This window comes from Puma concolor, chromosome B1, assembly GCF_028749965.1.
Source record: "Puma concolor isolate L17-30 chromosome B1, mPumCon1.1.hap2, whole genome shotgun sequence".
Classification (NCBI taxonomy): domain Eukaryota; kingdom Metazoa; phylum Chordata; class Mammalia; order Carnivora; family Felidae; genus Puma; species Puma concolor.
Window position 1 is genome coordinate 85,071,591 of NC_141670.1, and position 27,886 is coordinate 85,099,476.

The window sequence follows — 27,886 nt, forward strand, 5'->3', positions numbered from 1 at the left end:
AGATGCCAATCGAAAGTCCAGCTTGTTACCCGTACTTTTGACTATCTGGCTTGAAATCAAAGGTTCCCTTCTCCTTGCATTCAATTAATTTGATAGAGCTATTCACAGAACTCAGAAAAACATTTTATTTACTAGATCACTGGTTTATTATAAAAGGATATAATAGCCAGATGGAAGAGATGCAAAGGGCAAAGCATAGGGAAAGTATCCAGAACTTCCATGCTCTCTGAACACCTCTCTCCCAGCATCTCCACATGTTCACCAACACGGAACCTCTCCAAACCTAGTCCTTTGGGTTGTGTTTTTGTTTGTTTGTTTGTTCGTTTGAGACTTCACTACATAGGCATAATTGATTAAATAATTGGCCATTGAGGATTGAAGTCAATCCCCAGCTCTTCTTTTCTCCCAGGAGGCAGGGTGTGAGAGGAGGGATAGAAAATTCCAACCTCTAATCACTTTGTTTGATTCACTGGCATCCAGTCCCTATCCTTAGGTGAGGTCCGATAGTCACTTCATTAAACATGAGAAAAGCTCTCAACGCTGAAATTCCAAGGGTTTTTAGGACCACTGTACCAGAAGAGGGAACAAAGACCAAATATTTATTTCCTGTTATTGTTAAGGAACAAAAATTCAACCGAGTGATTTAAAAGATCAAATTGACTTTATTGAATGATTCATGAATCAGACAGCATCCCACCTAGTAAATAGAAAGGAGCTCTGTAGAGCTAAAGAAAGGAAAGATTTTTTTAAAGGTATTGAGGAAATGGGGAAAAAGAAAATGATTGGCAAAGGAATCCATTGTTTTAGGCAAGATCATCCTAAGGGAAATGGAAGGGACCTGTTAGTAAATCTCCTAGTGCTGACCAAGAAATTCTATGTTGACTAGTTAAAGATTACATTCCTGGGGGGCTGAAACTGCAGTTAGATTAGGTATTAAGGCTTGGTTTGCTGATGTGGGTCTCTTGACTGACTATTTTGAGCCTGTGGCTGTCTTTTTTATGTTATAAATCCCTATATCAGAGTTATCAATGTTTAAATTTTAACACTTCAACTTTTTGAAGACCTCAAATATACAAAGGTTAGGTAAACCTAAATTCTTTGACCCTCTACAAAATAGGCACATAAAGATCCCAGCTTTTTGAGGAATGGTTTTAATCAAGGTAGGTAGAATCAAAAGGCAAGAAAGTGAGAGAGCAAGAGAGACCTACTTGCTCTTTCCGCATCCAGACATAAACTCTACTCATTGTCCCTGTGGAGAAAGCCTCTTGATATTAATGGATTATTAAGCTTGGCTTGCAAGGTGGGGAAATGGGAGAGATGTCTTCTAAAATATAGATAGTGTTCAGTTCTGCTGGCTGTGCTGAAACATAGCAACGCTACTTTTTACTTGACTATTTGAAATATTTTCTATGAAGTTCAAGAATAAAGAATATTTGGGGAGTCTCCTGTGTTTTACCTCCTGGTACCTTCACCCTGGAGAACATATACCTATGTTAGGAAATTGGCTCCCTTTCTGTTCTTATTTTTTTTCAAATCCTGATTGTTGTGATACTAATTATTAATGTAAACTTTCCCGAGAATTTCATATTCCCAATATGCTTTCTTGTTAATTTATTTTTAATATCTTGTTTAAAATGATAACAAATGGTAAATAAAATTATAAAAAATGATAAGTTAATGAAAACAATGGGAAATAAAGGATCTGATCTAAGGAAACACTGTATATTATAAGGCTATATTAAAAACAAATTACAAACATTGTACTTCCCTTAGTAAATTCACTCCTAGCAGAAGTATGAATGAACAATTCTAAAACTATTTTATTTATATACTAGGGTTAATCAATATGTAGGTATGAAGATAGTGAGCAAAAGAAGTTAGATAAAGAAGGAAGGAAGGCCAGAAGGAATCTTGTGATTCTGAACTGAATCAGAGTAATAATATGGACTCATGGGTTTGTTGTTATTAGTATAAATAGATATAGATGTGTGTATGTAAACAAGTTAGTATACATACATATATTTCCTACCTCTAGCCCCTGCAAGGATTGGAAGCAATAGTAATGAGCATAACTACCCCCAGTATTTGATTTCTAAACACCATTGTCCAGTAAAAGGGACTAGGATTCTTGGAAAGCTGGTTGATTCTAGAGCTGAGGCAGGGAAAATATAAGATTAGAGTCTAGAGTATCCTGTGGCTCTAGAAAGTAAGGAAGTGCTCAAAAAATGAACAACAACGATGACAACAAATGGTGTGTGTGAAAGGAACATATATAAATAGCACAAGAGCTAACTGAAGGAGCTCCCGATGGACAAAGCTGGAACAACTTGAACATAAAGATAGTGTTAGTTCATAAACCAAGGAACAAAGTACCCATGAGCCCATATTGATGTTAATAAAAAACTGAATATATAACAGAATAAAGGAGAAGGGTCAACTATTCTTTCCAGAAGAATTCCAATTAATGAATGTGGAAGGAATGAGGGAAATGGAAAATGACCATTCAAACACAGCAGTTATAATTGCCTTAGACAAGATTTATCAATAGATGCTAAAATGAGTGGGAGCAAGTTAAACAGAAACGTCTTAAAATATGTCTCCTTAAATAGTAACTTTACAGTGAAGAATCAACTTGTCATCACAAGGTTAACAGCACGTAATACATAACAACTTAACATACTCCCTGTTATAATGCACTGAGAAGGGCATATTGTCTCCATAGTATCCTACTCAATAGTGCAAATCTTCAATCTAATTATGAGAAAACATAAGACAAATCCAAACAGAGGGACACTTTACAAAGTAACTTACCAGTATTCTTCAAAAGTGCTACAGTCAAAAATGAAAGACTGAGGAACTATCATAGATTGGAGGAGATGACAACAGCTAAATAAAATGTGGAATATTGGACTCGTTCCTGAAAGAGGAAAGGGTGTTAGTGGAGAAACCAATCCTAACATACTATCTACTTATTTTGATGTAATAGTACAAGATTAATTTTTTAGTTTTGATAATTAATCTATGACTCTGTAAGATTTTAACATAGGGAACATGCGTGAAGGGTATACAAAACTCTCTAATTTTGCAACAACTCTGCAAATCCAAAATTATCTCAAACATAAAAATTTTCAAAAGTATTTAAACAACAATAAATATGTTTTTGTATTTTAATATATATATATTTCAGGTATATAATATGATATTTTGTTATACATGTACATAGTAAATGTATAGTCAAGCTAATTAACATATTCATCTCCTAACAGAAGTTTTTTGTTTATTTGTTTGTTTTTGTTTGTTTGTGTTTTTTATGGGGAGACTGTGTGTGTGTGGTGAGACATTTTTAAAGTATTTTTAAATTTCTTCCTGTTTTAGACAGAATATTAAAATTTAATTCAAGTTTTATAGAAACATTGACAGCAACATAGTCATAAACTTTTTTTCTTTCACTGTAGCAAGAATATCTAACATAAGACTTAACCTCTTAACAAAATGTTAAGTGTACAATACCTAATAATTTATTGTTTGGTATATATTTGGCTTCCTTGACTGAAACTTTATACCATTTGATTAGTAACTTTCCTTTTCCCTCTTCTCCCAGACACTGGCAACCAGTATTCTACTTCTGGTTTCTATTAATTTGATTCTCTCTTAATTTTAGATACTTCATACAAGTAGAATCATGCATTATTTGTCTTTTTGTGGCTTATTTCACTTAACATAATAACCTCAAGGTTTATCCATGTCACATATTGCAGAAGTTCTTTCTTTTTTAAAGCTGAATAGTATCCCATTGTACATGGAATTCACCCACTTTTCTTTATCCATTTTCAGTATCCATTCACCCACTGATGGATATTTCAGTTCCTTCCATATCTTGCCTATTATGAATAGTGCTTAAATGAACATAGAGGTGCTAATATCTCTTTGAGATCCTGATTTCATGTCTTTTGTGCAAATACCCAAAACTGGGATTGCTGAACCATTATTCTATTTTTAACTTTATAAGGAACGTCTATACTATTTCCCATAGCATCTGCACCATATTTTGAATCCTGTAACATTGTGCAAGGATTCAAATTTGTTCACATCATGGCAAACACTCACTGTCTTGTCTTTCTTTCTTTCTTTCTTTCTTTCTTTCTTTCTTTCTTTCTTTCTTTCTTCTTCTTCTTCTTCTTCTTCTTCTTCTTCTTCTTCATTTGCATTTTCCCTGGTGATTAATAACATTTAACATTTTTTCATATCCCTGTTGGCCATTTGTAATTTTCTTTGGCAAAATGTCTAGTCAAAGGCATTAGCCCATTTTAAAATAAGGTTATTAATTTTTTTACTACTGAGTTATAGGAGTTCATTCTATGTTTTGGAGATTAACTCTCATCAGATATATGGTTTGCAGATATTTTCTCCTTTTCTTTTCAGTCTGTTATCTCCTCACCTGTGCAGAAGCTTTTTAGTTTGATGTAGTTTTGCTTGTTTTTGTTGCTTATGCTTTTAGTGTCATATCTATGAAATATTTGTAAATACCAATATCATAACACTTTTCCTCTATGTTTCTTTCTAGGAGTTGTATAGTTTTAAGTCTTATGTCTAAGTCTTTAATTTGAGTTGATTTTTGTGCATGCTATAAGGATCTAATTTCATTCTTTTTCATGTGAATAATCATAAGTTCTCTTATTCTTTTATAGAATATAGTCTATGGATGGATATATTTTCATCCTCATCCCATGAAGGTATACTTATTTCAGATTCCAATGTTTTTCCTGATAGTGTTTATAAACTTTTTTATTTCTTCAATTATGAAAATAATACCTTGGGGAGCCTGGGTGGCTCAGTCGGTAGAGCATCCAACTTCAGCTTAGGTCATGATCTCATGGTTTGTGAATTTAAGCCCCACATTGGCCTTTGCACTGACAGTGCAGAGCCTGCTTTGGATTCTCTGTCTCTTTCTCACTCTGCTCCTCCCACATTCACACTTTCTCTCTCAAAAATAAGCATTCAAAAAAAAATTTAAAGAATAGTAATACCTTGTATGATCTGCAAAAAAAAAATAAGACAAACTGAACTATTAAACAAATGTTTGTTTATTTATTGGCATTTATTGAAAACCTACAACATGGATGATATTGAGGCATTTGAATGTTCTTCTGTTAATATTTGAAAATATGAGGAGGGGTTTAAGTATCAGAGCCTGTGCTTTTGGGCCAAGTGACTGAATGGCCACGCATATAGGAAAGTGATCTAGTGCACTGTGGATAGAGGGAGGCTAAGACTGAAGAGGCAGTAGTAATCCCGACAAGAAATAACAAAGATCAGAATTAAGATAAAGATAATTAACACTGATAAGAGAAAATAAAATTTGGTAGAAGAATTATGAGAACTCATCAGGTAAGGGGCACCTGGGTGGCTCAGTCAGTTAACTATCCAACTTTGGCTTAGGTCATGATCTCACAGTTGGCAAGTTCAAGCCCTGTATCAGGCTCTGTGCTGATAGCTCAGATCTTGGAGCCTGCTTTAGATTCTGTGTCTCCCTGTCTCTCTTGTGCTCCCTGCTTGTGTTCTCTCTCTCTCTCTCTCTCTCAAAAATAAATAAACATTAAAAAAACTGATCAGGTAAAATGTTGAGGGAAAGGGAGAAATTGAAAATGATCTTGATATCTTGAGAGTTTTACTCTGGAAGACTTAAAAAAAATGTGGTGTCTGTAATGATCATAGACAACTGGGGAGGAAGACCAGGTTGGAAGAGTTACAGCAAGTGAAGCTTAATAACTGATTTAAATTCAGAAACGTTCATAAGCCACTTAGGAATTTGATTATTTAATGTGGAAAAGGTCAGAACTAGCCAGAAATAGAGATTTTGTAGGCTTTGATAAAAAAAAAAATAGTGTTAAAACTCTGAAACGAATGAGCTTATAAATAGAAAATAGAATGGAAACAAGTAAAAGTCAGTCAGAACTTTGGATATCAAAGAACTTGTTTATAACTAAAGAAGCTCTTTATATCATTGGATTCAAGAAACATACATGTCTTCATTTAGATTTAAAAATAATCAGCTTTTTATTATGAAGCATGGAGAATATTTGAGCAACTTGCTTCTCTTTCTTTACCTGCCACTTCCAAGTTTCATGGTTCCTTCACAGATATCTAGAATTTCCCAGAGCAAAGTGGAGGAACAAAAAGAAAGTTTCTGCTCCTAGAAAGTAGCTTTGGAAAAATGCGGAAACTGTAGGTGAATTGAAGAGACAGATTTACCATGAAGCTAGTACATCTTAAGTTCAGGGCTGGCTCTTCCTGTGTATGGGTATCACAAGGTTCTTCAGTGGGCCTCAGCAACTTGTTTCTGGTCAGGTGTTTTTGCAAATTTTACAAAAATAAGTTATTTTAACCTCCATCAGTTAGGACTGGTTTCTCTTTCTATGCAGATTTCCCCTTCCCTCATTCTTTCCCTCATGCTAGGTAGTGGTGGAGAGGCCACAAACTCAGATTTCCCCTTCCTTCATTCTTCCCCTCTTGCTAGATGATGTTGGAGATGTGGATTTTTGAATCCAGCGGGAGGCTACAGACAATTAAAAAAAAATTGAGTTAGGAATGCATTTAGCTTGGGCTTAATGGGATTTGGGTTTAAAGTGACTTAGTTATATTGTTGGTATTGTTGGTCACCCAGCTTTTAGCAGAAATGTATTTCTGCTTGCATCATCATGATGATTTTTGTTTTTGCATTTAGTTTAAATTAACACAGGAACCGAAGACTGAGCCTCAATTTCACTTTCCTTTTCAGACTGAAAAGTGTATTTTCATGGTAAAGAAGCAATAGTTAAAATATCATCTTTCTTTGCTTCCTTGGTAGGATAACTTCTTATAAGGAAAATAATCGTAGGGACTCCTGGGTGTCTCAGTCAGTTAAGTGTCTGACTCTTGATTTCAGCTCAGGTCATAATCTCATGGCTCCTGGGTTCAAGCCCCGTGTGGGGCTCTGCACTGGCAGTACAGAGCCTGCTTGGGATTTTGTCTCTTCCTCATTCTCTCCCTCTCTCTCTCTCTCAAAATAAATAAATAAGCTCAAAAAAAAGAAAAAGAATCATAGATAATAGTGAATGCTCACCACTTCTAATTATTTTCAACTCCATTTTCTAGCTGAGGAAACTGAGACATAGAGAGGTTAAATAATTTTCCTAATGTTGCACAACTCGTAAGTGGCAGAGCTGGGATCCAGAGTGAGGGACTCAGGTTCTGGTCATTAACTTAAACCCCTGGCTCTCCATCCCTGGATTAGAAGGTGAAAGACCCTGAAGTCTTTGAGACTTTAGATGAAGCAGGTAATTTCTCAAGGTGCTTGGGTTTCTCATGAGATAGATGAAGATGGACTGGAATTTAGTGTTGGTAACTTTCGGGTAATGTCATGGCTATTTGAGAAAGCTGTGGCCCTTTTCCATAAAGTAGAACAGACACTTATAAAACTTGCATATATTCATGGACTCCCTGAAACCCTTTTCTTAGCCCTATGTTAAAATATCCTGGACTAAGAAGTCTTTAAATTTCACACAAGTCTTATATTCTGCTATATTAAGAAAAGCTAACTTTCAGTTTATTAGTGACTTTTTAAAAGGGCAAGAGATTACCACTCCAGCAATATATTGAGTGATTGTTCAGTATGTGCCTTATTGATGGGTTGATTTGCGTTGTATTCTGTGGGGTTTTTTGTTTGTTTGTTTTCTGTTTTGTTTTGTTCTGTTGTGTGACCTTGACTTCTCTGAGTGCTGCTGAAGTCTTTCACTTGAAGACGTTTTTTTATTAAGAAAAATATTTCAAGTACATTTGGATTGAACCAGTATGAAGAAGTTACGGTGTTTACGTGAAGCTAATAAAATAATTTATGTTTTCCCTGTAAATGAGAACTGAAAAACAACCAATGTGTCAATACCAAAATCAATTTGAAAAGGATCTACTATGAAATTAGGTTTCTCAAATAAAATGTAGTTTAACCAGAGATGCTTACTCTGTTTTCCTTCTTATGGGGATACTTTTCATTAGAATGGAAAATTGATGCCATGTTTTGAAGCCCTAAACTTAATAAGCATCAAACTTGATGTTTCAAGATCAAAAGATGGAGTTGCAATTTAAATGTATGGATTTTTTTTATTAAAAAAACAAAATATCTTTGTGGAAAAAAGATCTAGAGATATTTTGTGTATTCTTTCTATGTCACCTAAGAAAATTGCAAAAGCATGCATTCCAAGCTGTCTAAGGTTTTACACAGGCAGGAAACTACTCTGTATAGTTTTTTTTGTTTGTTTGTTTGTTTTTTAATGCACTAGTAATGTTCTGCCCTTGAGCCAAGATGAATTAATAATTTGAGTTTTTTCCTCTGTAAATTTTCTCTGTAAAGATTGTTCATTATTGTTGAATTTCAATATGATTGCAAATTAAATGATGCAAAACTCAATAAAGTAAAATACACAAAAGACCAATTAACATGTTATCTCAGTAAGTATATAGAAGAATGAGAGAACATACTGTTCCAGATACTAGCATATAATTAAGATGTAGTCATAAATCAAAGAAATATTATAACTTGGTTAGGTGCACAGGTGGCTTTTAGAAAGATTGATTAGCTCCTATTGCCCCCTTGAGATGTGAGTTCATAGTTATTCCTGCAAAATTAAACAGAATAATTTCTCAAACTTCCAACAGTGTGTATACTTCCATGCCAACAGCATGCTGGAGACAAATATTTGCAAGATGTTCATCTCCTTGTCCATTCCTGTTCCAGATGCTCTCTACGATGTCATCACCGTGGGAGCCCCAGCTGCCCATTTTCAGGGATTTAAGAATGGTGGTCTTCGGAAACTACTCCATAGATTTGAAATGGAAAGAAGAAAGTAAGTGATGAGAGAATGCATTAATGATATTATCTTCCCTTTGGAGAAGTTTGTGTATAATGTTAGGATAAAGAAGTTTGTTCCATCACAATGAACAATTCTTCAATTCTGCAACCCATTAAGTAACTTAAGGTTGTTGAAATGTCAAAAAAAAAATACTTGAGCAGAAATTAAATTAGAATAAATGAAATGCCTGAGTGTATTGCTTATAGAGTAGTAGCATTATGCTGGCAGAAAAAGTTTCTGGAAACCATGCTACCAAAATAGATACATTCTAGTATCTAGTATCAACCATGGCACATTGAATGGAATGGTATTCAGATGGAGATTTAGCTGAAAACAGTCCACTTTAACTGTGAACCCAAAGATACTTGATGGAGAGCATGAGACCTAATTTATGACTTTGACCCTACTATTGATTTCCATTTTGACCTAAGTCCAGGCACATAACTATCCATCATTTAATTATGCCATTTGAAAAAGGGACATCAACACAGAACTGTATCTGTAAAGTGATGAGATTAAAAGAGGAATCATATCCCTTAGGAGAAAGGCATGACACAAAAACTATTATCACTGTTATTTATAATTTTAATATACTTTCTCAATTTTTTGTCTTCATTTACTTTAAAATATTGCATCAGTAGTTTATCCCCCATGTACTCACCCCCAGGTACTGAGTTTATCCTATAATACCCTCTAGCTATGCCTATACTCATTTAAACCATAAAAAGTATCACTCAGGTCTGAAGGATAACTTTACTTTCCTTTTCAAGCCATTACTCTTCTTGGATTAAGATCTCAAAGTTTGAAAGTTATGAGAAAATAGTTATTCTTAGTCATAGTTGGTTTATTAATAGTATTAGAAAATCTTAGTGGCAAAAGCAGAATTTTTTTTTAAGTTTTATCACATTTACCACATAACACATTTTTATTCAGTGTCCAGATGTTCAGGAAGAAAACATTCAGGTAAATTATGATTGAATAGGTGACATACTATTATATTAATATATAAACTAATAATACATATTTATATATTTTTTTCTTGCTTTCACGAAATTGACTTTGGTACAATACTATTAACTTAGCTATAGTCCTTATTCAGATTACTCCAGGTTTCATTTTCTTGTTTGGTTGGTTGGGTGGTTGGTTGGTTGGTTGAGAGGGTACAGATAGTGTTCTATGAAATTGCATCACAGATGTAAATTAGAGTAACTATCATCAAAATAATCATAAAGGGATGTTCTATTACCACCAAGAAACTCCCTCAGTGATTCCTTAATAGTCACACCCTCCCCAAAAACCTTCTGCTGCAGAAAGCTGTTCTGTTGCTTTATTATTTCAGCAGGGAATAGAAATGAGAATTGCAACCAGGGCATCTGAGGGGAGGGGCACCTCCTATTTAATTCATGGAGGCTGGAAGTCAGTTATCACAGACTTCACAGGGCAAGGATGCTATATCTCTTTACTGAAATGGGAATGGGAGTAGAATACAGGTTTCTGTCCATGGGCTCTATCAGGGAGGGGTGTTTCTCACTGACCTCCTGCTGCACCATTCTTTGAGTCAGGGAGCAACCTGCCATTTTTATAATATCACCCCTAGAACAGACAAGTATGATTAAAAGTTTTTTATTCTGTTTGCCCACCCTTTACCAATCCTTTGGCTTTTCTTGGTTGCTATTTTTATTTGGCATTTTACTACATTGCTGGGATGTATGAGACAAGGAAACAAAACAAAACAAAACAAAACAACCATGGAACTCACTGTCATGTCATTCTTTAAGTCTTGAGGCACCTAGTCAATCTGCCTTCATTTCTCCACCTCTTAGATTCTTCTGATAAATGACATATAGATTTTGTCCAGAGTTTTTTTGTAATTAGAGAAGTAAAATAGATTGTGTTTACTCCATCTTTCCTGGAACTAGAAGTCTCTAATCTTAGGTGAGAATTCACCTAATCTATTTGCTTTTCTCAATCAAATTTTTGTGTTTATAACACAGCTAAAAGGCTGAAAACTGTCCGTAGGGCACATAAAATCTAGTTGAGCATGTACAGAATTGGCATGTGATGATACATGGAACCTAACCATGTAATTTCATAAAATATTACTACGTGCTGCTATTAAAGACAAATGTTGAGTTGTGTGTTAGATTTTGAATAGTATTTTTTCTTTTAAATACCTGCATGAATATCTGAATTCTTCACTATCCTTCACTTCACTGGGATGTTTATATACATATAATCACATGCACACACACGCGCGTGCACGCACACACACACGCACACGCACATAGCCTTCTAGGATCAAATTTAAAATAAAAGAGAAAAATGCATCCAAAGCTTACAAACATTGATTTGCTTTAGGTTTTTCATATGTGTTATATATCCCATTGTTTTACTGATGACTTTATTAATAAAAAAAAACGAGATGTTTCTAATTAAAAAAACAATTTGGTGTAGATCTCAAAAGTATTCTGTAGGGAAGTGATGTAGGACAAATATGGCTTGCTGAAGCAATACACAGATGAGCTTGGTATCAGCCTGTCCATCAAGTTAAGGGGTGATCTAAACAAAGACTTTATGCCTAAAGTGATACCATACTATTCAAATTATCTTCCTGCAGGCTTTTTCAACAGCAAATATTGCACTTGTCAGTCAAAAGCAATAATAGAAAAGTAAATATGAGACTACATGAAATGAGTAACTTAAACTTGCACATTTATTTACATTTGGCACTGCAGAAAAGCACATTAAGTGAAGGAATTTCCTTCACTTCTTTCTTTTGATACCTCACAAAAAGATAGCCAAATATTTTAAGTCAGTTTTTTAGGGGAACCACCACAGTCATTTTCCTACTTCACCTTCATCTGTTTTCTTCTCAGCTATGCGAATGACGTACTGTCACCTGAGAACAGATGTAATTTATGTGTCTGTTCCTCAGTGATATATTTTTTGATGAATACATTGACCACACAATGAAAAGGGTTTTAGTATAAGAAAGCCTTGCTCATAGTATTTATATAATGTAATTCAGATCACAAAAAAAGTATGTTTTAAAGGCTACAAGAGGAGCGCCTGGGTGGCTCAGTCAGTTAAGTGTCTGACTTTGGCTCAGGTCATGATCTCACAGTTTGTGAGTGTGAGCCCCGCGTCTGGCTCTGTGCTGCCAGCTCAGAGCCTGGAGCCTGCTTCGAATTCTGTGTCTCCCTCTCTCTCTGCCCCTCCCCTGCTCATGCTCTGTCTCTCTCTGTCTCTCAATAATAAATAAATGTTAAAAAAATTTTTAAATAAATAAATAAAGACTACAATATAATTAGGAAGAGTGGTCTTTTTTCTTTAACTTTTTTGGCATGTATTTATTTTTGAGAGACAGAGAGAGACAGCATGAACAGGGGAGGGGCAGAGAGAGGGAGACACAGAATCAGAAGCAGGCTCCAGGCTCCGAGCTGTCAGCACAGAGCCCAATGCGGGGCTCGAACCCACAAACAGTGAGATCATGACCTGAGCCGAAGTCGGACGCTTGACCAACCAAGCCACCCAGGCACCCCAGGAAGAGTGGTTTTTTTAAAGCACAAATATCTGAGTATATTACTCCTCTGATCAGAATCCTTCAAGGAGTCCATTCCCATCCATTGGGTATTCAAAGCCAGCATGATCTCACCCCACCAACTTTCTGCTCTTCCTAAATGCTATTCAAACTGTTTCCCTGAAGGACTTCATACTTTCCCACCTCTTATCTCCTTATTCTGTTCCCTTGTACAAGAAATTCTTGTTTTCATCTCCCCATTATTTTCTGTTTCTTTCTGTCAAAACCATATACATGAACCTATTCAAACTTCCACACGTCGTCCATCCTAAGGTTCTACCTTCTCTGTTATGTCTTTCTAATTTTCAAGTTGATTTGACTCTCTATCCTAATATATTATTTTTAATCTCCTTATAGCTTTATTAGGTCACAGTTATGATGTATTAGGTTTGTTCTTTTCTGATATTTCCATAACAGTTTGTGATTTCCTTAATGAAAAGATGATGTCCTCTTAAAATTTGGATCTTCTAATGTGCCCCACAGAGTACTTGGCATGCAGGTTCAAATTCAGCAGGCATTGGAATTCACATATGAATCAGATACAGTCTCTGATTTAAGCTGCTGAAAATTCAAGTGGGAGATCAAGTCTCACAAATAATCATAATACATGGAGCAGGGGTTATCAACCTTGTTGCATATTACAATTCTCTTTGGAGCTTTAAAAGATTTTATCTAGGGGTGCCTGGGTGGCTCAGTCGGTTAAGTGTCTAAATTCAGCTCAGTTTGTTATCTCACGGTTCTTGAGTTCCCGTGTTGGACTCTGTACTGACAGCTCGGAGCCTGGAGCCTGCTTCAGATTCTGTCTCCCTCTCTCTCTGCCCCTCTCCCACCTGTACTATGTCTCTCTGTGTCTCAAAAATAGATAAACATTAAAAAAAAATTAAAAATAAATAAACAAAAGATTTTATCTAGGAGTCCCTGGGTGGCTCAGTTGGTTAAGTGTCCGACTTTGGCTCAGGTCATGATCTCCTAGTTCATGAGGTCCAGCCCCACATAGGCTCTGTGCTGACAACTCAGAGCCTGGGCGCTGCTTCAGATTCTGTGTCTCCCTCTCTCTCTGCCCCTCTCCTGCTCACACTCTGTCTCTCTGTCTCTGTCTCTGCCTCAAAAATAAAAAAAAGCATTTTTTTAAAAAATTAAAAGATTTTATCTATGGCAAGATAGCACCCCAGACCAATTAAGTGCAAGTCCTGGGAATGTAGCCCAGGTATTGGTATGTTTTAAAAGCTTCCCAGGTAAGACAAATGTGTAGCTAGAGTTGAGCACCACTGAGGCTGAGGAAGGGTGTGGAGAATAGAAACAAGAATAGTGACACAGATGAAATGACCTTGAAAAATGTATAGAACCTCAATTGATATGTAGCAGGAGGAAAGAAAACCTATGCAAAGTAGTATTTGTTGAAATAAGAAAAATATTACAACTTGCATACTAGAGCTTTGTGTTTAAAGAATCCTGAGCTCACTAAACAGTTACAAAACAGAAGCAAAGATGGGAGCTATAAGAATTTTGATTTGAGACAACTTGGGCTGAAGTAACATGCAAACAAGTAAAATTGAGCATATTATAAAGGTTTTCATGCTGTAAACATGAGATTTATATGAGCCAAAAGCCTAATTGCACATTTTTTTTTAAAGACCAGAATTAGGATGTGTAAGGCATTGTCTTTAATAGTTACATCAGGGGCGCCTGGGTGGCGCAGTCGGTTAAGCGTCCGACTTCAGCCAGGTCACAATCTCGCGGTCCGTGAGTTCGAGCCCCGCATCAGGCTCTGGGCTGATGGCTCAGAGCCTGGAGCCGGTTTCCAATTCTGTGTCTCCCTCTCTCTCTGCCCCTCCCCCATTCATGCTCTGTCTCTCTCTGTCCCAAAAATAAATAAACGTTGAAAAAAAAATTAAAAAAAAAAATAGTTACATCAAACATCTACATGTCCCTGGAATCAGTGATGTATCTGGAAGCTACTTAAAACTTGTGGATTCCTCCCTCAAAATATGATCATTTTTTCCTTTTGTTATTGTTTAAAAGAAAGGGGGGAATTGCCACAACCACGCATATTGCCTGCTTTGATCATTTCTGATTTCAGCAGGAATTTCAGACCCAGCCAGAGCTTTGAGTAGGATCATGACCTAAAAGCATTAACCTTTCCTTAAAATGAAAAAGTAACTCATGAAAACCAAGAGCCTTTATAAAGAAGAAAAAGTACCAGTGAAGGGCAGTGTCAACTCTTGTTTGAGAATATTAATTCCCTGTGATCTGCCTATTCATTTGGAGCATTCAGAGCCAACTCCCTGCAAATGACTTAATGTCACATGCCTGCCTGGAGGAGGAAGTGCTTTGGTCTTTCCACCCCTCCCCCCAGTCTGTCATTCCAGGTGCCCAAAATCAGTAGTTACTACCCCACAATTTCAAACAGAAGAGAGAAAAAAAATCACTTGGAAAAGTCATAAAGAAAATGAACTAAAATTTTACTGACAGGAATATTGTAGATTCTCCTTGAGCCTACAACAAGCTGAGCCTGTACTAGAATTTGGGGAAATGTTCTGAAGGAAAGCAGAATATTAATGCAAAGAGTTACACAAATCAGTCTTACCTTTAAGAGATCAATGGCTATGTAATCATATGGCAAAAACTCCGAGGAAAACTTTCCTGTTACAAGGAGAAATACAAATAGGTATTTCCTCATTCTCTATTATAGATAGGAGACTGCTTGGGTAAAAAGAAAAATATTGCAGTAGGAAAGGAAGCTCTGTGTAGCCTCCAGTATAGCAGGCATTCAATAAACCAGAAATGGGAGAACTGGATGCAGAGTTTCATACCACTACCTTTGATATATATTCTTCTTGCGCTACTTAATTTGTGGAGATAAAACATAAAGTAACATTTTTAGTTAGTAATGTAGAGCTGAGATGTCTAAGCAAATCTGTCTGAGTTTTCAAACTCATCCCTTTTTGTATTCTCTCCACCAACTATGAGCAGACTAAGAAGCAGTTACGAAGACTGAGCTTCTTATTTTTTTTATGAAACAATGAGTGATTCAAATATATTCAATGAAAGTAATAAGACAGCATATGTGATTTGATTTAGGGAGCCAATTATTATATTTTTCCTACCGAAGCTGATTCTCTGTCTCTAGTTATTTTTTTCCTACTGAAGCTCTTTCTCTGTCTCTAGTTTGATCTCTGGATTTCTTCTAGAAATTTGTCTTGTCACTCACTAGCAGAGCAGTTTAGTCTGAGATCACAACTGTGTGATCTGTTTAGTATTTTGTAAGCACCAAGAGATCATGCGGTATGTCTTTTCAGTAGCATTTTGGATCTTTCAATAGTGTATATGTATTTTTTAAATATTTATTTCTATTTGAGAGAGAAAGAGACAGAGACAGAAAGAGAGAGACAGAGAGAACACTAGTGGGGGATGGACAGAGAGAGAGGAAACAAAGAATCCAAAGTGGGCTCTGTGTTGACAGCAGGGAGCCCGATGCAAAGTTTGAACTCACGAGATGTGGAATTATGACCTGAACTGAAGTCGGATGCTTAACCGACTGAGGCACCCAGGTGCCCCTCAATAATAGAGATTTTTAAAAATATTTTCTACTGATAATATTTAACATACAGTGTAATATTAGTTTCAAGTGTACAATATACTGAATTAACACTTTCATACATCTCCCTGGTGCTCATCATGGCAAGTGCACTCCTTAATGCCTGTCACCTATTTCACCCATCCCCCTAACCACATCCCCTCCTGTAACCATCAGTTTGGTCTCTATAGTTAAGAATCTGTTTCTTGGTGGGGCGCCTGGGTGGCTCAGTCGGTTAAGCGGCCGACTTCAGCTCAGGTCATGATCTCGCGGTCCGTGAGTTCGAGCTCCGCGTCAGGCTCTGTGCTGACAGCTCAGAACCTGGAGCCTGTTTCAGATTCTGTGTCTCCCTCTCTCTGACCCTCCCCCGTTCATGCTCTGTCTCTCTCTGTCTCAAAAATAAATAAACGTTAAAAAAAAATTAAGAATCTGTTTCTTTGTTTCCCTGTCTCTCTGTCTCTCTCTCTCTGTCTCTCTCTTTTCCTTTGCTCATCTGTTTTGTTCCTTAAATTTCACGTACAAATGAAACCATAGGAATTTGCCCTTCTCTGACTGACATATTTCACTTAGCATTATACTCTAGCATCAACCATGTCATTGGAATAGAAAGATTTCATTCTTCTTTATGGCTGAATAATAGTCCATTGTATGAATATATCACATCTTCCTTATCCATTCATCTCTAGATGGACACTTGGGCTGCTTCTATAATTTGGCTACTAAAAATAATGCTGCTATAAACATAGGGGTGCATGCATGAATTTGTATTAGTATTGAATTAGTATTTTTGAATTAGTATTTTTGTATTCTTTCTATAAATACTGAGTAGTGCAATTACTGGTTCACAGGGTAGTTCTATTCTTAACTTTCTGAGGAACTTCCATATTGTTTTACACAATGGCTGCACCAGTTTGCATTCCCACCAACAATGCAAGAGGATTCCTTTTTTTCCACATCCTCACCTACACTTACTGTTTCTTGTGTTTCAATTTTAGCCATTCTTATGGGTGTGAGGTGATAGCTCATTGTGGTTTTGATTTGCATTTCCCTGATGATGACTGATATTGAGGGTCTTCTCATGTGTCTGTTGGCCATCTATATATCTTCTTTGGAGAAATGTCTGTTTGTATACTCTGCCTATTTTTTAATTGGATTATTTGCTTTTTGAGTGTATTTATTTTGGAAAGTATAGAAAAGTCAAAAGAAAGAGTAAAATTACTTATAATCTCCCTCTTCAACAAGACAGTTACTGGTGGCATACTGGTATGGTCTCTTCTAGTTTGTTTTCCCACATGTAATTTACAGCTTTATTTTTTTTCTATTATGAACTTAAAAATTCAAAACGGCTTAAGATGGCTAATTCTTCTCTGGACATTAAATGAATGTTCTACAGTGAAAAAAAATATCTACGTGTTTGTGGTTCTTTGGAAGTCGTGCCCAATCCAGCAAAGCTAGTCTATTTAAAATATCAGTCTTATAGGAGCACGTTGATGGTTTAGTCATTGAGTGTCTGACTTGATTTTGGCCCAGGTCATGATCTCATGGTTTGTAGGTTTGGACTCCCCATTGGGCTTTGCACTGACAATGCAGAGCCTGGTTGGGATTCTCTCTCCCTCTCTCTCTGCCCCTCCCCCAGTTTCTTTCTCCTTCTCCAAATAAATAAACTAAACTAAACTAAAATAAAATAAACTAAAATAAAATAAAATATCACTATCATAGGTTATAGCTAAAATTCATGTTCTGTTCACTTCCAAATGCATTTTCTTTCCTTTTGGAAAAAATACTTTATATCACACACACACACACACACACACACACACACACACACACACACACACCACTTTAAATCACACAGGCCCTGTGGAAATAAAGAGTAGGTGTTAATAAAAGCCCTATCCATTATTTTTTTTCTTTTGAACCAGCAACCAGCAATATGTTATTTTCAAGGAGATAACAATTTCATTCTTTGTGCAGATTATAATTTGATTCCTTGAGGGTATATTTTCTTCCACCTATGATTTAGTCTTCCTCAGCCACTCTTAGCTCTCTGCTCAGTTCATATTTGAGCAAATAGAAAGCTAGGTCTGCCAAAACTATGTACCAGGTTTTTCTTCTCCATGTGCATTTCCCCGCATGTAGCCAGCTCCTTGTACAACAACATCAAATCTTAAAGAGTAAGTGGGTTTTATCTCTCACACATTTATAGTTTGGAATAACAAGAAAATAAAATGTGTTTAAATAAATAGTCATGTTGAGACTTGAACATACTGAACAAACTAAATGATTAGGCTTGCAAGGCATTAAACTACATGTGACACGAGGAAATAAAAGGGTTTTTTAACTTGCATACGATCCTAAATGAATTTGTAATGCAGCGTTTCCCTTCTTTATTCTCTTTTTAACTATAGAAAAATAAAATTTGCTTATAGCACACAAATTCAGAGAATAAAGAAGCATATAAAGTGAAAAGCCTACCTTTTCCCTTATCTCTCCCTAGAATAAACCGATTGGAACAGTAAATGTGTTTCCCTGTGTAATTTCTTCTAGGCATCCAACCAGTTGAATTATCAATGGCTATGACTCAGTCCACAAACTCAGGTTCATGGGAATGTAATGTTCTTGACTTTTCCATAACTAAGTTTTATTTTTCTGACCCCCATTCTGGGTTAAGGCAGAAACTTTCAGACAATTCATAGACTCCAGTCCCTTTATAGATTAAATCATGGTTTGGGTACTTAGTAGCTTTGTAACATTAGTCAAATTGCCTCACCTCAATATAACTAAGTTTCCTCAGTTGTGGTGTGGAAATGTTGCTTGGCTCATAGGGTTGTTCTCAAGATTTGATGACTTCATATACACCAAACATTTTCTAATAGTACCTGGCACATAACGAGGACCTAATAGATATTAGCTATTTTTTATGAAAAATATATAAACAGGTATATTTTCACTCAGAAAAATGTTTTCACAATGCTTCATTTCAGTTCACGTAGATCTCATTTTTTTCTAAAAGCTATGTAGGATTTTATTTATTGAATGCAGCATTATTATCTAACCAATTCAATATTGATGGTCATTTAGATTATTTCCACTTTTTGCTATAATCACCTGCATCTACAAGATACACCCTTATTTTATATCCCTGAAAATTTGTATTTCTTTTTGATAAGCTCCTAAAAGTTCTTAGTTGAGGTGGTTAAATTTTAGAGATGCTGCCATGTTGTTTTCCAAAAAAAGTTGTGTCAATGTGCATAAAATTCCTAATTGCCCACATATTCTCAAGCACTGGGCTTCGGACACCATGTCTGGGTTAAGCCCAGGTTTGGCGCATGAGTCCAGACATACATTTAGAACCATCTAGAAGACAGTTCTGCATTAATGGTATCATCCAAATACTTCAATGCCAACATATTCAATCATCCCTCAATCCCTTTCCCTCAAACTTCTCTTGAGAATATCTTTTCTAAATAAAAGTCAGCACCATTCACCTAGATGTTCAACCTAGAAAGCGGAAATCCTTGACTATTTTTCTTCCTTTGCTTCCACTTCCAAAAACTAATAAAATAAAGTAAAATAAAATCAGTACTATCAGTTCTACCTTCTTATTTTTCAGGAAAGCATTTATTTAAATAATAAATTATGGGTTATGGTAACTCTAACCCATGGAATCACCATGTTTTAAATATTCTACCACCAAATCTCTTAATCATTCTCTCTCCAGGTTGGCTCTCATCCAATCCATTTTTCTCACCTTGGTTGGAGTAATATTTCTAAAAGGCAAATACAATCTTGTGGTTTCATAATGTTGGATATTTCTTAGCTGCTTCTTGCCTAAGGTGTAAAGTTCAAGGTGCCTGATATATTCATGTGTTATCTGGCCCCACTTTCTTCTAAATTTTTGTCTATCACACCCCTTATATGAGCCAGACTGAACTAGCTCACTTTGCCCCCTGCAAGCTTTCTTTGACCCCTTGGCTAGACCACTTCTACTTGAAGCTTCCCATGTACAATCATCCCTAATTGTCTACCTTCTCCTCTGGACTGTGTGTGCCATGAGGACATGGACTGAGTGTGTCCGGTTTACCACAGACAGTATCCTCAGGAACTAACTTTTGTTGTTGAAGGATTGATTGCCTGTTATAGGAGTATCTCTTCTCTGCCTGAAGACATCAGTGTGACTGCATCAGGTAACAGAAATATAGGGAATATTTGTGGAACCAGGAAACAGAAATAGAGTCAGGAAACAGAAATAGAAATACAAAACAGATATTTGTAGAAAATATGTCATAAGCTTTAAAAACAGCCATTTTTCAGGGCTGCCTGGGTGGCTCAGTTAGTTAAGCATCCAACTCTTGATTTTGGCTTGGGTCATGATCTCATGGTTCAAGAAATCCAGCCCAACTTTGGACTCCACACTGGACATGGAAACCTGCTTGGGATTCTCTCTCTCCCTCTACTGCTCATGTTCTCTATCTCTCTCTCTTTAAAAAAAAGCCATTTTTCAGATTTTAGAATGTTTGCATTTGTTTGCACCTCACTAGGAAGGCAAAATATACTTTTATGTGTTCTGAAAGGACATAGGTGATAAATTTTGTAAAAAATAGCCCAACCTAAAATCTGATTCAACATTTGTAATGCAATAGTGACTTTAACACTTTAGTTGGTGACATTTTTCCAGTCACCTACCCAAAAGCTTGTGAAGCCAAGTGTGATCTGAAGTGTAGGCAGGAAGCACTGTATGTAGTGTGACAGTTCAGAATTCTTAAAAATTGAATCTTTCCTTTAAAGAAATGACTTTAATTGTAAATGAAAATAAGTTTGTTAAATGACCTAGAATTTATAGTGGTAATAAATTTGGTGAAGAGAAAAGTGTCTAAAATGATAAAATGCATCATCAATCTTAATTTGAGGTTTTCAGAAAGTCACTGAACTTCTCACCCTCCTTTTTCTTTGTTTGAACTATTAATGTGGCTGATTTCTTTTGAAATCATTACATTGCTAGAAAGAGTGGTTAAAATCTTGAGATTTTAAGGAAAGACTTTTAAAATATATCATCACAATTTCTCAGGAAGATAATTTGACTTTATAATTAAATGTTTTAATTCACAGTTACTAAAATAAGACTTCTGGTTTTATTTGGGAAGAAAATGTTAATCAACAGAAAGATTGGGACTTAGAAGATAAAATGTGAACTCTAATAAGCAAATTACAGAGAGAAGCTTTTCTTTAAAAACTAAATATGAAAAAATAATATGGTTTAAGGACTTATTTTCTGTAAATCAGGAGTTGCATTTCTCCTTCATCGTAAACTGAAAAAAATTAAATCATGACACTATTAGGTCATTTCAACTAGTATGCATTTCATCCAAAGAAGAACTTTTGTACTCAGGTTAAACACTGAATAATTTTCAGCATATTTTTAAAGCTCTCTATTAGGGGTGCCTGGGTGGCTCAGTCGTTTGACCTACCGATTCTTGATTCTGGCTCAGGTCATGATCCTAGGGTAGTGAGATTGAGCCCTGCATTGGGTTCACCTTAAGCATAGAGTCTGCTTAACATTCTCTCTCTCTCTCTCTCTCTCTCTCTCTCTCTCTCTGTCTCTCTCTCTGTCTCTCTCTCTGTCTCTCTCTCTCTCTCTCTCTCTTTCTCTCTCTTTCTCCCTCCCTCCCTTCCTCCTTCCATCCCTCTCCAACTCTGCCCCTCTCCCCTGCTCATACTGTCCTCTCAAAAATAATAAAATAAAGCTCTCTATTAGTTTAGATATTTAATATCCATTGTCTCAAAGGCAGAAAACAGCAGAAAATAAAATCATCTACAAGTAAATTCCAAGAAAATAAAAAGCACTATATTTTCCAGAGCTTTATAAGCTAACTATAGAATATCTCATTCTTTGCAAAATTATAGTGAAAGTACTAACTTAGAAAAAAAAAAAAAGGAAAAAGTATGTATGGGATCTATGTCATGGAAAAATCACAAAACTGGCTTGTGTAACATGAGAAAAATACTGTTTTTGCAAAATCTTTATTAGATGGGACTTTGAACAATGCCAGTGTCCTCCCCCATCATGAGGTTTGTATGAATACATAGTTATTGCAATGATCTTGTAGAGGAGAAAGATGGCTTGGCCTGGGGTGATGTCAGCACAGATACAGAAGAGGAGATTGGTTACCAAAATATTTGGGAGGGCTTAGCAATTGTTTGGATTTTGTGCGTTTGTGTGGAGTGGGAGGTAAAAATCCAGAGATATCAAGAAAGACTCCCAAGATTCTGTACGGCACAAGTGGGTATGGTGATGTCATCCATTGTCCTTGACTCAAAAATTCCAAGAGCATAGGGAATCTGGGAGAGAAGGAGAGGGAAGGGAAAGGGGAGGGAAGAAGGGAGAGGAGGGGAGAAGTCAAGAGAGAGGGGAAGGAGGGACATGGGAGGATGAGAGACAGAGAGAGAGAGAGAAATGATATAAGGGTGGGCAGAAAAGGAGCCAAATCTGAAGGAGCCAAATATCAAGTCCTGGCAGTTCATACTGTAGGCTATGGGACTCACTGGCAGGTTTTTGTCTAAAGATTAACAGGATCAGGTTTGTATTTTGGACCAAGTGTGAAAAAAATGAAGGGTAAATAATTACTCCATTATAATACTAATGAGGAGAAGGAATGGGTGACCATGGCGATAAGAAAACTTGTAAAGAATTTAAATCCAACTGGATTAGTACTTGAGGGAGACTAGGCAGGGTTGAGGGATTCTTAGTACTCTGGTTTATATAACTGGGTAAATGCAAAAGTTTCTGGGAAAAAGAGTAGAGGAAATAAACCATTTGTTTCCATTGCTTAGTTAATAAAGTCAGTTGTATACATTCAATATGAAAATAAGTTTTGGGAAACAAGAAAATCATTTTGTTGAGTCTGTGCCTTTTTTCCGATTAAAGAATCTTTTAAATGTTAGAACCAACAGGGAATCTCAGAGATCACAAATTCTCCTCTTTACTTTATTGATGAGAATATGGGAGTCCAAAGAGTAAATCACCCATGCAGATAATGACAGACCCAGAGCTAGAAAATTGGACTTCTGTCCCCACTTTTGGGTTCTTCTTCCATGCTTATTCACTATCATGCAATCAGTAGATATTTGATACAAAAGAAATGCTCTTAATAATGAACAGTGTTAGTTCTAGCTAATAATGTAAGTTATAAATGACCTTTCCAGAATTGATTTTGCTGCCCATCAGATAGAAATTTAAGAAAAAAAAAAGTTGGTGCATTCAACTCCTTATGGACTTCAATGAGAACACACTTTTAAAAGGAAATCACTTTACCTGTACAATTACAAAAAATACATGACTTGGTGTGGTGGTTAACCCTCAGATTGATTACTGTTTGAATCTGCCTAAAATTACTCTGTAAAGTAGTCAGTAAAACATATTTCTAAGACTTTAGCTTTATTGGTTCTCTATACATAGCCCTCCCAAATATACCTCAGGAAGCACTTATTTAAGAATATACCTACAATCAAAAAAAAATGAAAGAAAAAAAGTAAAATTTTCAAAGGCGATCATAGATTCTATTCATAATCGTAAAATGTAAGAAACATCTTGAATGAATGAATAAGCAAACTCTTCGCATCACTAGAGTGATGTGACTATGTAGCATTTCAGTTACTGTGTGGATTATGAGGTATGCAGAGATGTATATAAAAACATACCTGAAAGAAAACATGAAATTGTAAATACACAGAGGACATCAATCTAAACGTACAGGTACATGTTTTAGAAAGGATAGTAAGTTTACTGAGAATGGTGCTGATAGATGCAGACAGAGCTCTAATTCTTTTAGGATAGTTTTATTTTCTATCTCTCCTCTCTTTTATTTAGTTGTAGAATGAGTGAAATGTCTCTAGAAAACCTTTTTCCACTTCTCCTTCCAGAAAATGTGGAAAACTAGGTGACATGAAAAAAATCTCCAACTACAAAATAGATGGAAAGTTAGATGCCATGTGACATCCTTTGTCCCAACACCATGTGACATTTCTTGTAAATGAATGTCTGACCTCTCAAGAATGTTTAAGAGCAATAGGACTGAGTAGTTAGTAAACAAGCTCTGAAGCTATAGCTATCCAAAGGATATTTAAGCTTACAAGGTCTTGTGGAAAGAAGACTGAGGTAAAGCAGTTATTTATTCCCTGTTTCTTCTTCTCAGCTACCACCCCTGGCTTGTGGCATTTAGAGGACTGGTATCATCATGCTCATCCACCAGTTATCTTGCTGGCTACCTCTGGCCTTTTGCCTTCCTCAATGCATACACACAGTAGCAGTCATTAAATATTTGTTGAAAGCAATTTATTGTGAGATAACTTTCAAATTCGTTTTTTAGTCTAACCTGTCTTGTAAAATAGAATCATGTATCTTCTCTAATGAGCTTTGTTTTAATTAGAAGATGAGAATGTCTTTAATTATATTTTATTTTAATATTTATAGGCTGTACCTACCATTCTGTTACCAAAGAAAGATGTTTCCTGTGTTAGTTATTATATTATAATTTTTCCAAATTTAAAGTAGCCCGAATCATGTTCATGAGGTAGTAAAACATAATTAAGAGTTCAAACTGTGTGATAATAAACCTGGGGATGAAACCTTGGTTTTACCATTCATACTAGTTGTGTGATCCAGGATAAGTTACTTAACCTACCCAAGCTTCAACTTCCATATCTGTATGTTGAAATAAAATTTGTTCCTCAAAGAGTTGTCGAGATTAAATAAAATAATCTCTACATATTTAGCATAATGCTAATCCTGTAGTGTGGACTCAATGACTATTCACTATTAAAATGAAAGAGATTTGTATTATTAGTGTAAATTTCACAGTATAAAATTTTTTTGCTTTATTAGAAACATCTACAAAAATCTTTTTAGGTTTAACAGGGAAAAAAATGAAATGGCTTTTAAATATACTTTCTGCTTTCTTGTACTCTTATCCCAGAATTATAATCACTAACTATAGTATCATATTATGGAAATATTTGCTTACTTATGCCCAAATTTATTAAGGTATAGTTGACAAATAAAAACTATGTGTGTGTATATATACATATATATATGTGCACACATGTATACATTTATATATATATATATATATATAATGTCCTGTATATATATTGTATTATGCAATATATATACAATATATACAATAGTACGTCATATATTGTATATACAATATAGACATATATTGTATATACATATATACATATATGCACATATATATGTATATTGTATATACTATATTGTATATATTGTGTATATATGTATATTGTATATGTACATTTATACATATATGTATATATTATGTATGGTATATATTGTACTGCACAATATATATATTGTACTATACTATATATATAATATATATAGTACTATATACATTTATATATATAAATATATATATAGTACAATACTTGATGTTTTGTTTTTTTTTTTTTTTATTTAAAAAAAATTTTTTTTTTTTTTCCAACGTTTATTTATTTTTGGGACAGAGAGAGACAGAGCATGAACGGGGGAGGGGCAGAGAGAGAGGGAGACACAGAATCGGAAACAGGCTCCAGGCTCTGAGCCGTCAGCCCAGAGCCTGACGCGGGGCTCGAACTCACGGACCGCGAGATCGTGACCTGGCTGAAGTCGGACGCTTAACCAACTGCGCCACCCAGGCGCCCCAATACTTGATGTTTTGATATATATATATACATAGTGAAATTATCACCACAATGATGTTAATTAATCTACACATCATCTCACATAGTTATTTTCTTTTCTTCTTCTTCATCTTCATCTTCTTCTGCATCTTTGTCTTTGTCTTCTTTTATGTGTATGTGTGGTGAGAACATTTAAGATCTATCCTCTTAGCAAATTTCAAGTATGCAATACAGTATTATTAACTATAATCATGGTGCTGTACATTATATCTCCAGAACTTAGACATCTTCTCTAACCAAAACTTTGTACCCTTTGACTAATAACTCACCATTTCCCTCTCCCTCTAGCCCTGGCAACCACCATTCAACTCTCTGCTTATGTAGTGTAATTTGCATACCCTGGGACTGACATATTTTAAATGTACAGTTCAATGATTTTTAGTAAATCTATGCAATCATCATCACATTCTAATGTTTAGGACATTTTCATCACCTCCAAAAGGCCCCTCATGCTAATTTGCAGTCAAGGGAACATTTACTTGTGCAGTGTAGTTGAGAATGGTTTCTATTTGTGTACCTTATCTTACTCTGTATAAGACATGTGAATGGATAAGGTCCAGGATGGAGTTGAAAAGTTTTTGAGATGAAAGGGAATCGGGGGACCTCATTTGGGTATTACTCCATTACACCTTCGTAGAGGAGTGAACATGAAAATACCGGAAGCCATACTAGGCACAAATAGAAGTGACCAGACCCTTGGAAATTAGCAAAGGAATCAGGACAAGTATATTTAGGAATAAGTGGAAATAAGCCATGGAAGGAAATGAAATCACATTGGACTGTGTTTATTTAAAGGTCATATAACAGTCCCTGGAGATTTTTATTAGAGTAAGAATAGGGCTAAGGAAAGGTTGTATGTAGAAAAGAGGTCTTAGGGGCACCCGACTGGCTCAGTCGGTTCCTGGGTTCGAGCCCCTGGTTGGGCTTGCTGCTGTCAGCACAGGGCAGGCTTTAGATCCTCTGTCTCCTTCTCTCTCTGCCTCTCATCTCCTCCCACCCCCCACACATGCATGCTATTTCTCAAATATAAATAAAAATTAAAAAAAAAGAAAGGTCTTAATGGTTAAGAAATTGCAGATAAGAACTTGTAAACTGAAAAGTGGGATAGTAGGAGCCACTGTGATCAGAGACCATAGGCAAATTTCATTCAAAGGTAAGTTGAGCTGAAATGAATTGTAGGATTTTTTTTCCTCTTAATTAGTATCGCCTGTCACAGAGGTAATAAATGGCAGAATCAAGTGTACTGTTCAAAACAATGATCCTAAAATTTCCATGAAACTAATATTTTTTAAAAAGAGTAGTTTCAAAGATAAGCATTAATTTAAGCTTTGATCATGTAACTAATTTAATTATGTAAGTGAAGTCCATAGGAGGCAAACAAAATCAAATCCCATTTTCCTTAGAGTTCTTTTCTCTAAGTTATATTTCTATCAAAAAATGGAAAGGATGCATGGGGGAAAGCAGAGAGGTATGTGTTTACCTTCTACAATTTCATGAAGCACATTGTTAAACCCTGTGAAGCCAAAAGGGTATATATATTCAAGTGCACTAAGGTGTAAATTTTCATTTATTATCCACATAGTTTTCTTCTCAGTTAGAACTGAGAGAATGTCTATCCCTCCCTCTGGATTCAAAGATCGTTTTTTTACAAGTAGTGCTTGAGTTGAGAAAAAAAAATAAGTGGAAATAGTCCTCAGATTTTTCTCTGGAGATTTAGTTCTGCCACAGGAGCAGAGGCACATTATTGTATAGCATTTTTTCCCCTATGTTCCTCAATCCTGATCCTCTTCTGCCTCTGCCTCTCTTCCCTGATCTTTTCCTTCCCTTTTTTTCTCCTTGACTGTTCATCATCTCTAACCTATACTCTTCCACGACTCTATTTACCAAAATAGTGGCTTGGTTGGGCAAATGGGTTAAGGAGTGGAGGTTGCAGGGGCATGGAGGAGGAAAGGCACAGATAAGTGGCAGAGCAAGTCCCAGGATCTGGGTGTGGGCAGGAAGCTAAAGAAGCACTTGCTTTATTTCTCTCTCCTCACCTGTCCCCTGCCTCCTTCAACCCTAGGCATAAGCCCAGAATTTCAATGTCTTAGAGTAAGGGCAGAGATG

The 27,886-nt window shown here is 35.8% G+C and overlaps 1 protein-coding gene across 9 annotated transcripts in view; it reads left to right on the forward strand.

Moving 5' to 3' along the window:
* Positions 1 to 27,886, forward strand: part of INPP4B (inositol polyphosphate-4-phosphatase type II B) — a 778,175-nt gene that overhangs the window by 612,987 nt on the left and 137,302 nt on the right. For all 9 annotated transcript variants that reach the window (XM_086704171.1, XM_086704175.1, XM_086704169.1 and 6 more), the window contains one exon: positions 8,771 to 8,879. In XM_086704171.1, the coding sequence (XP_086560297.1) occupies positions 8,771 to 8,879 (109 nt within the window). The remainder of the gene's footprint in view (positions 1 to 8,770; positions 8,880 to 27,886) is intronic.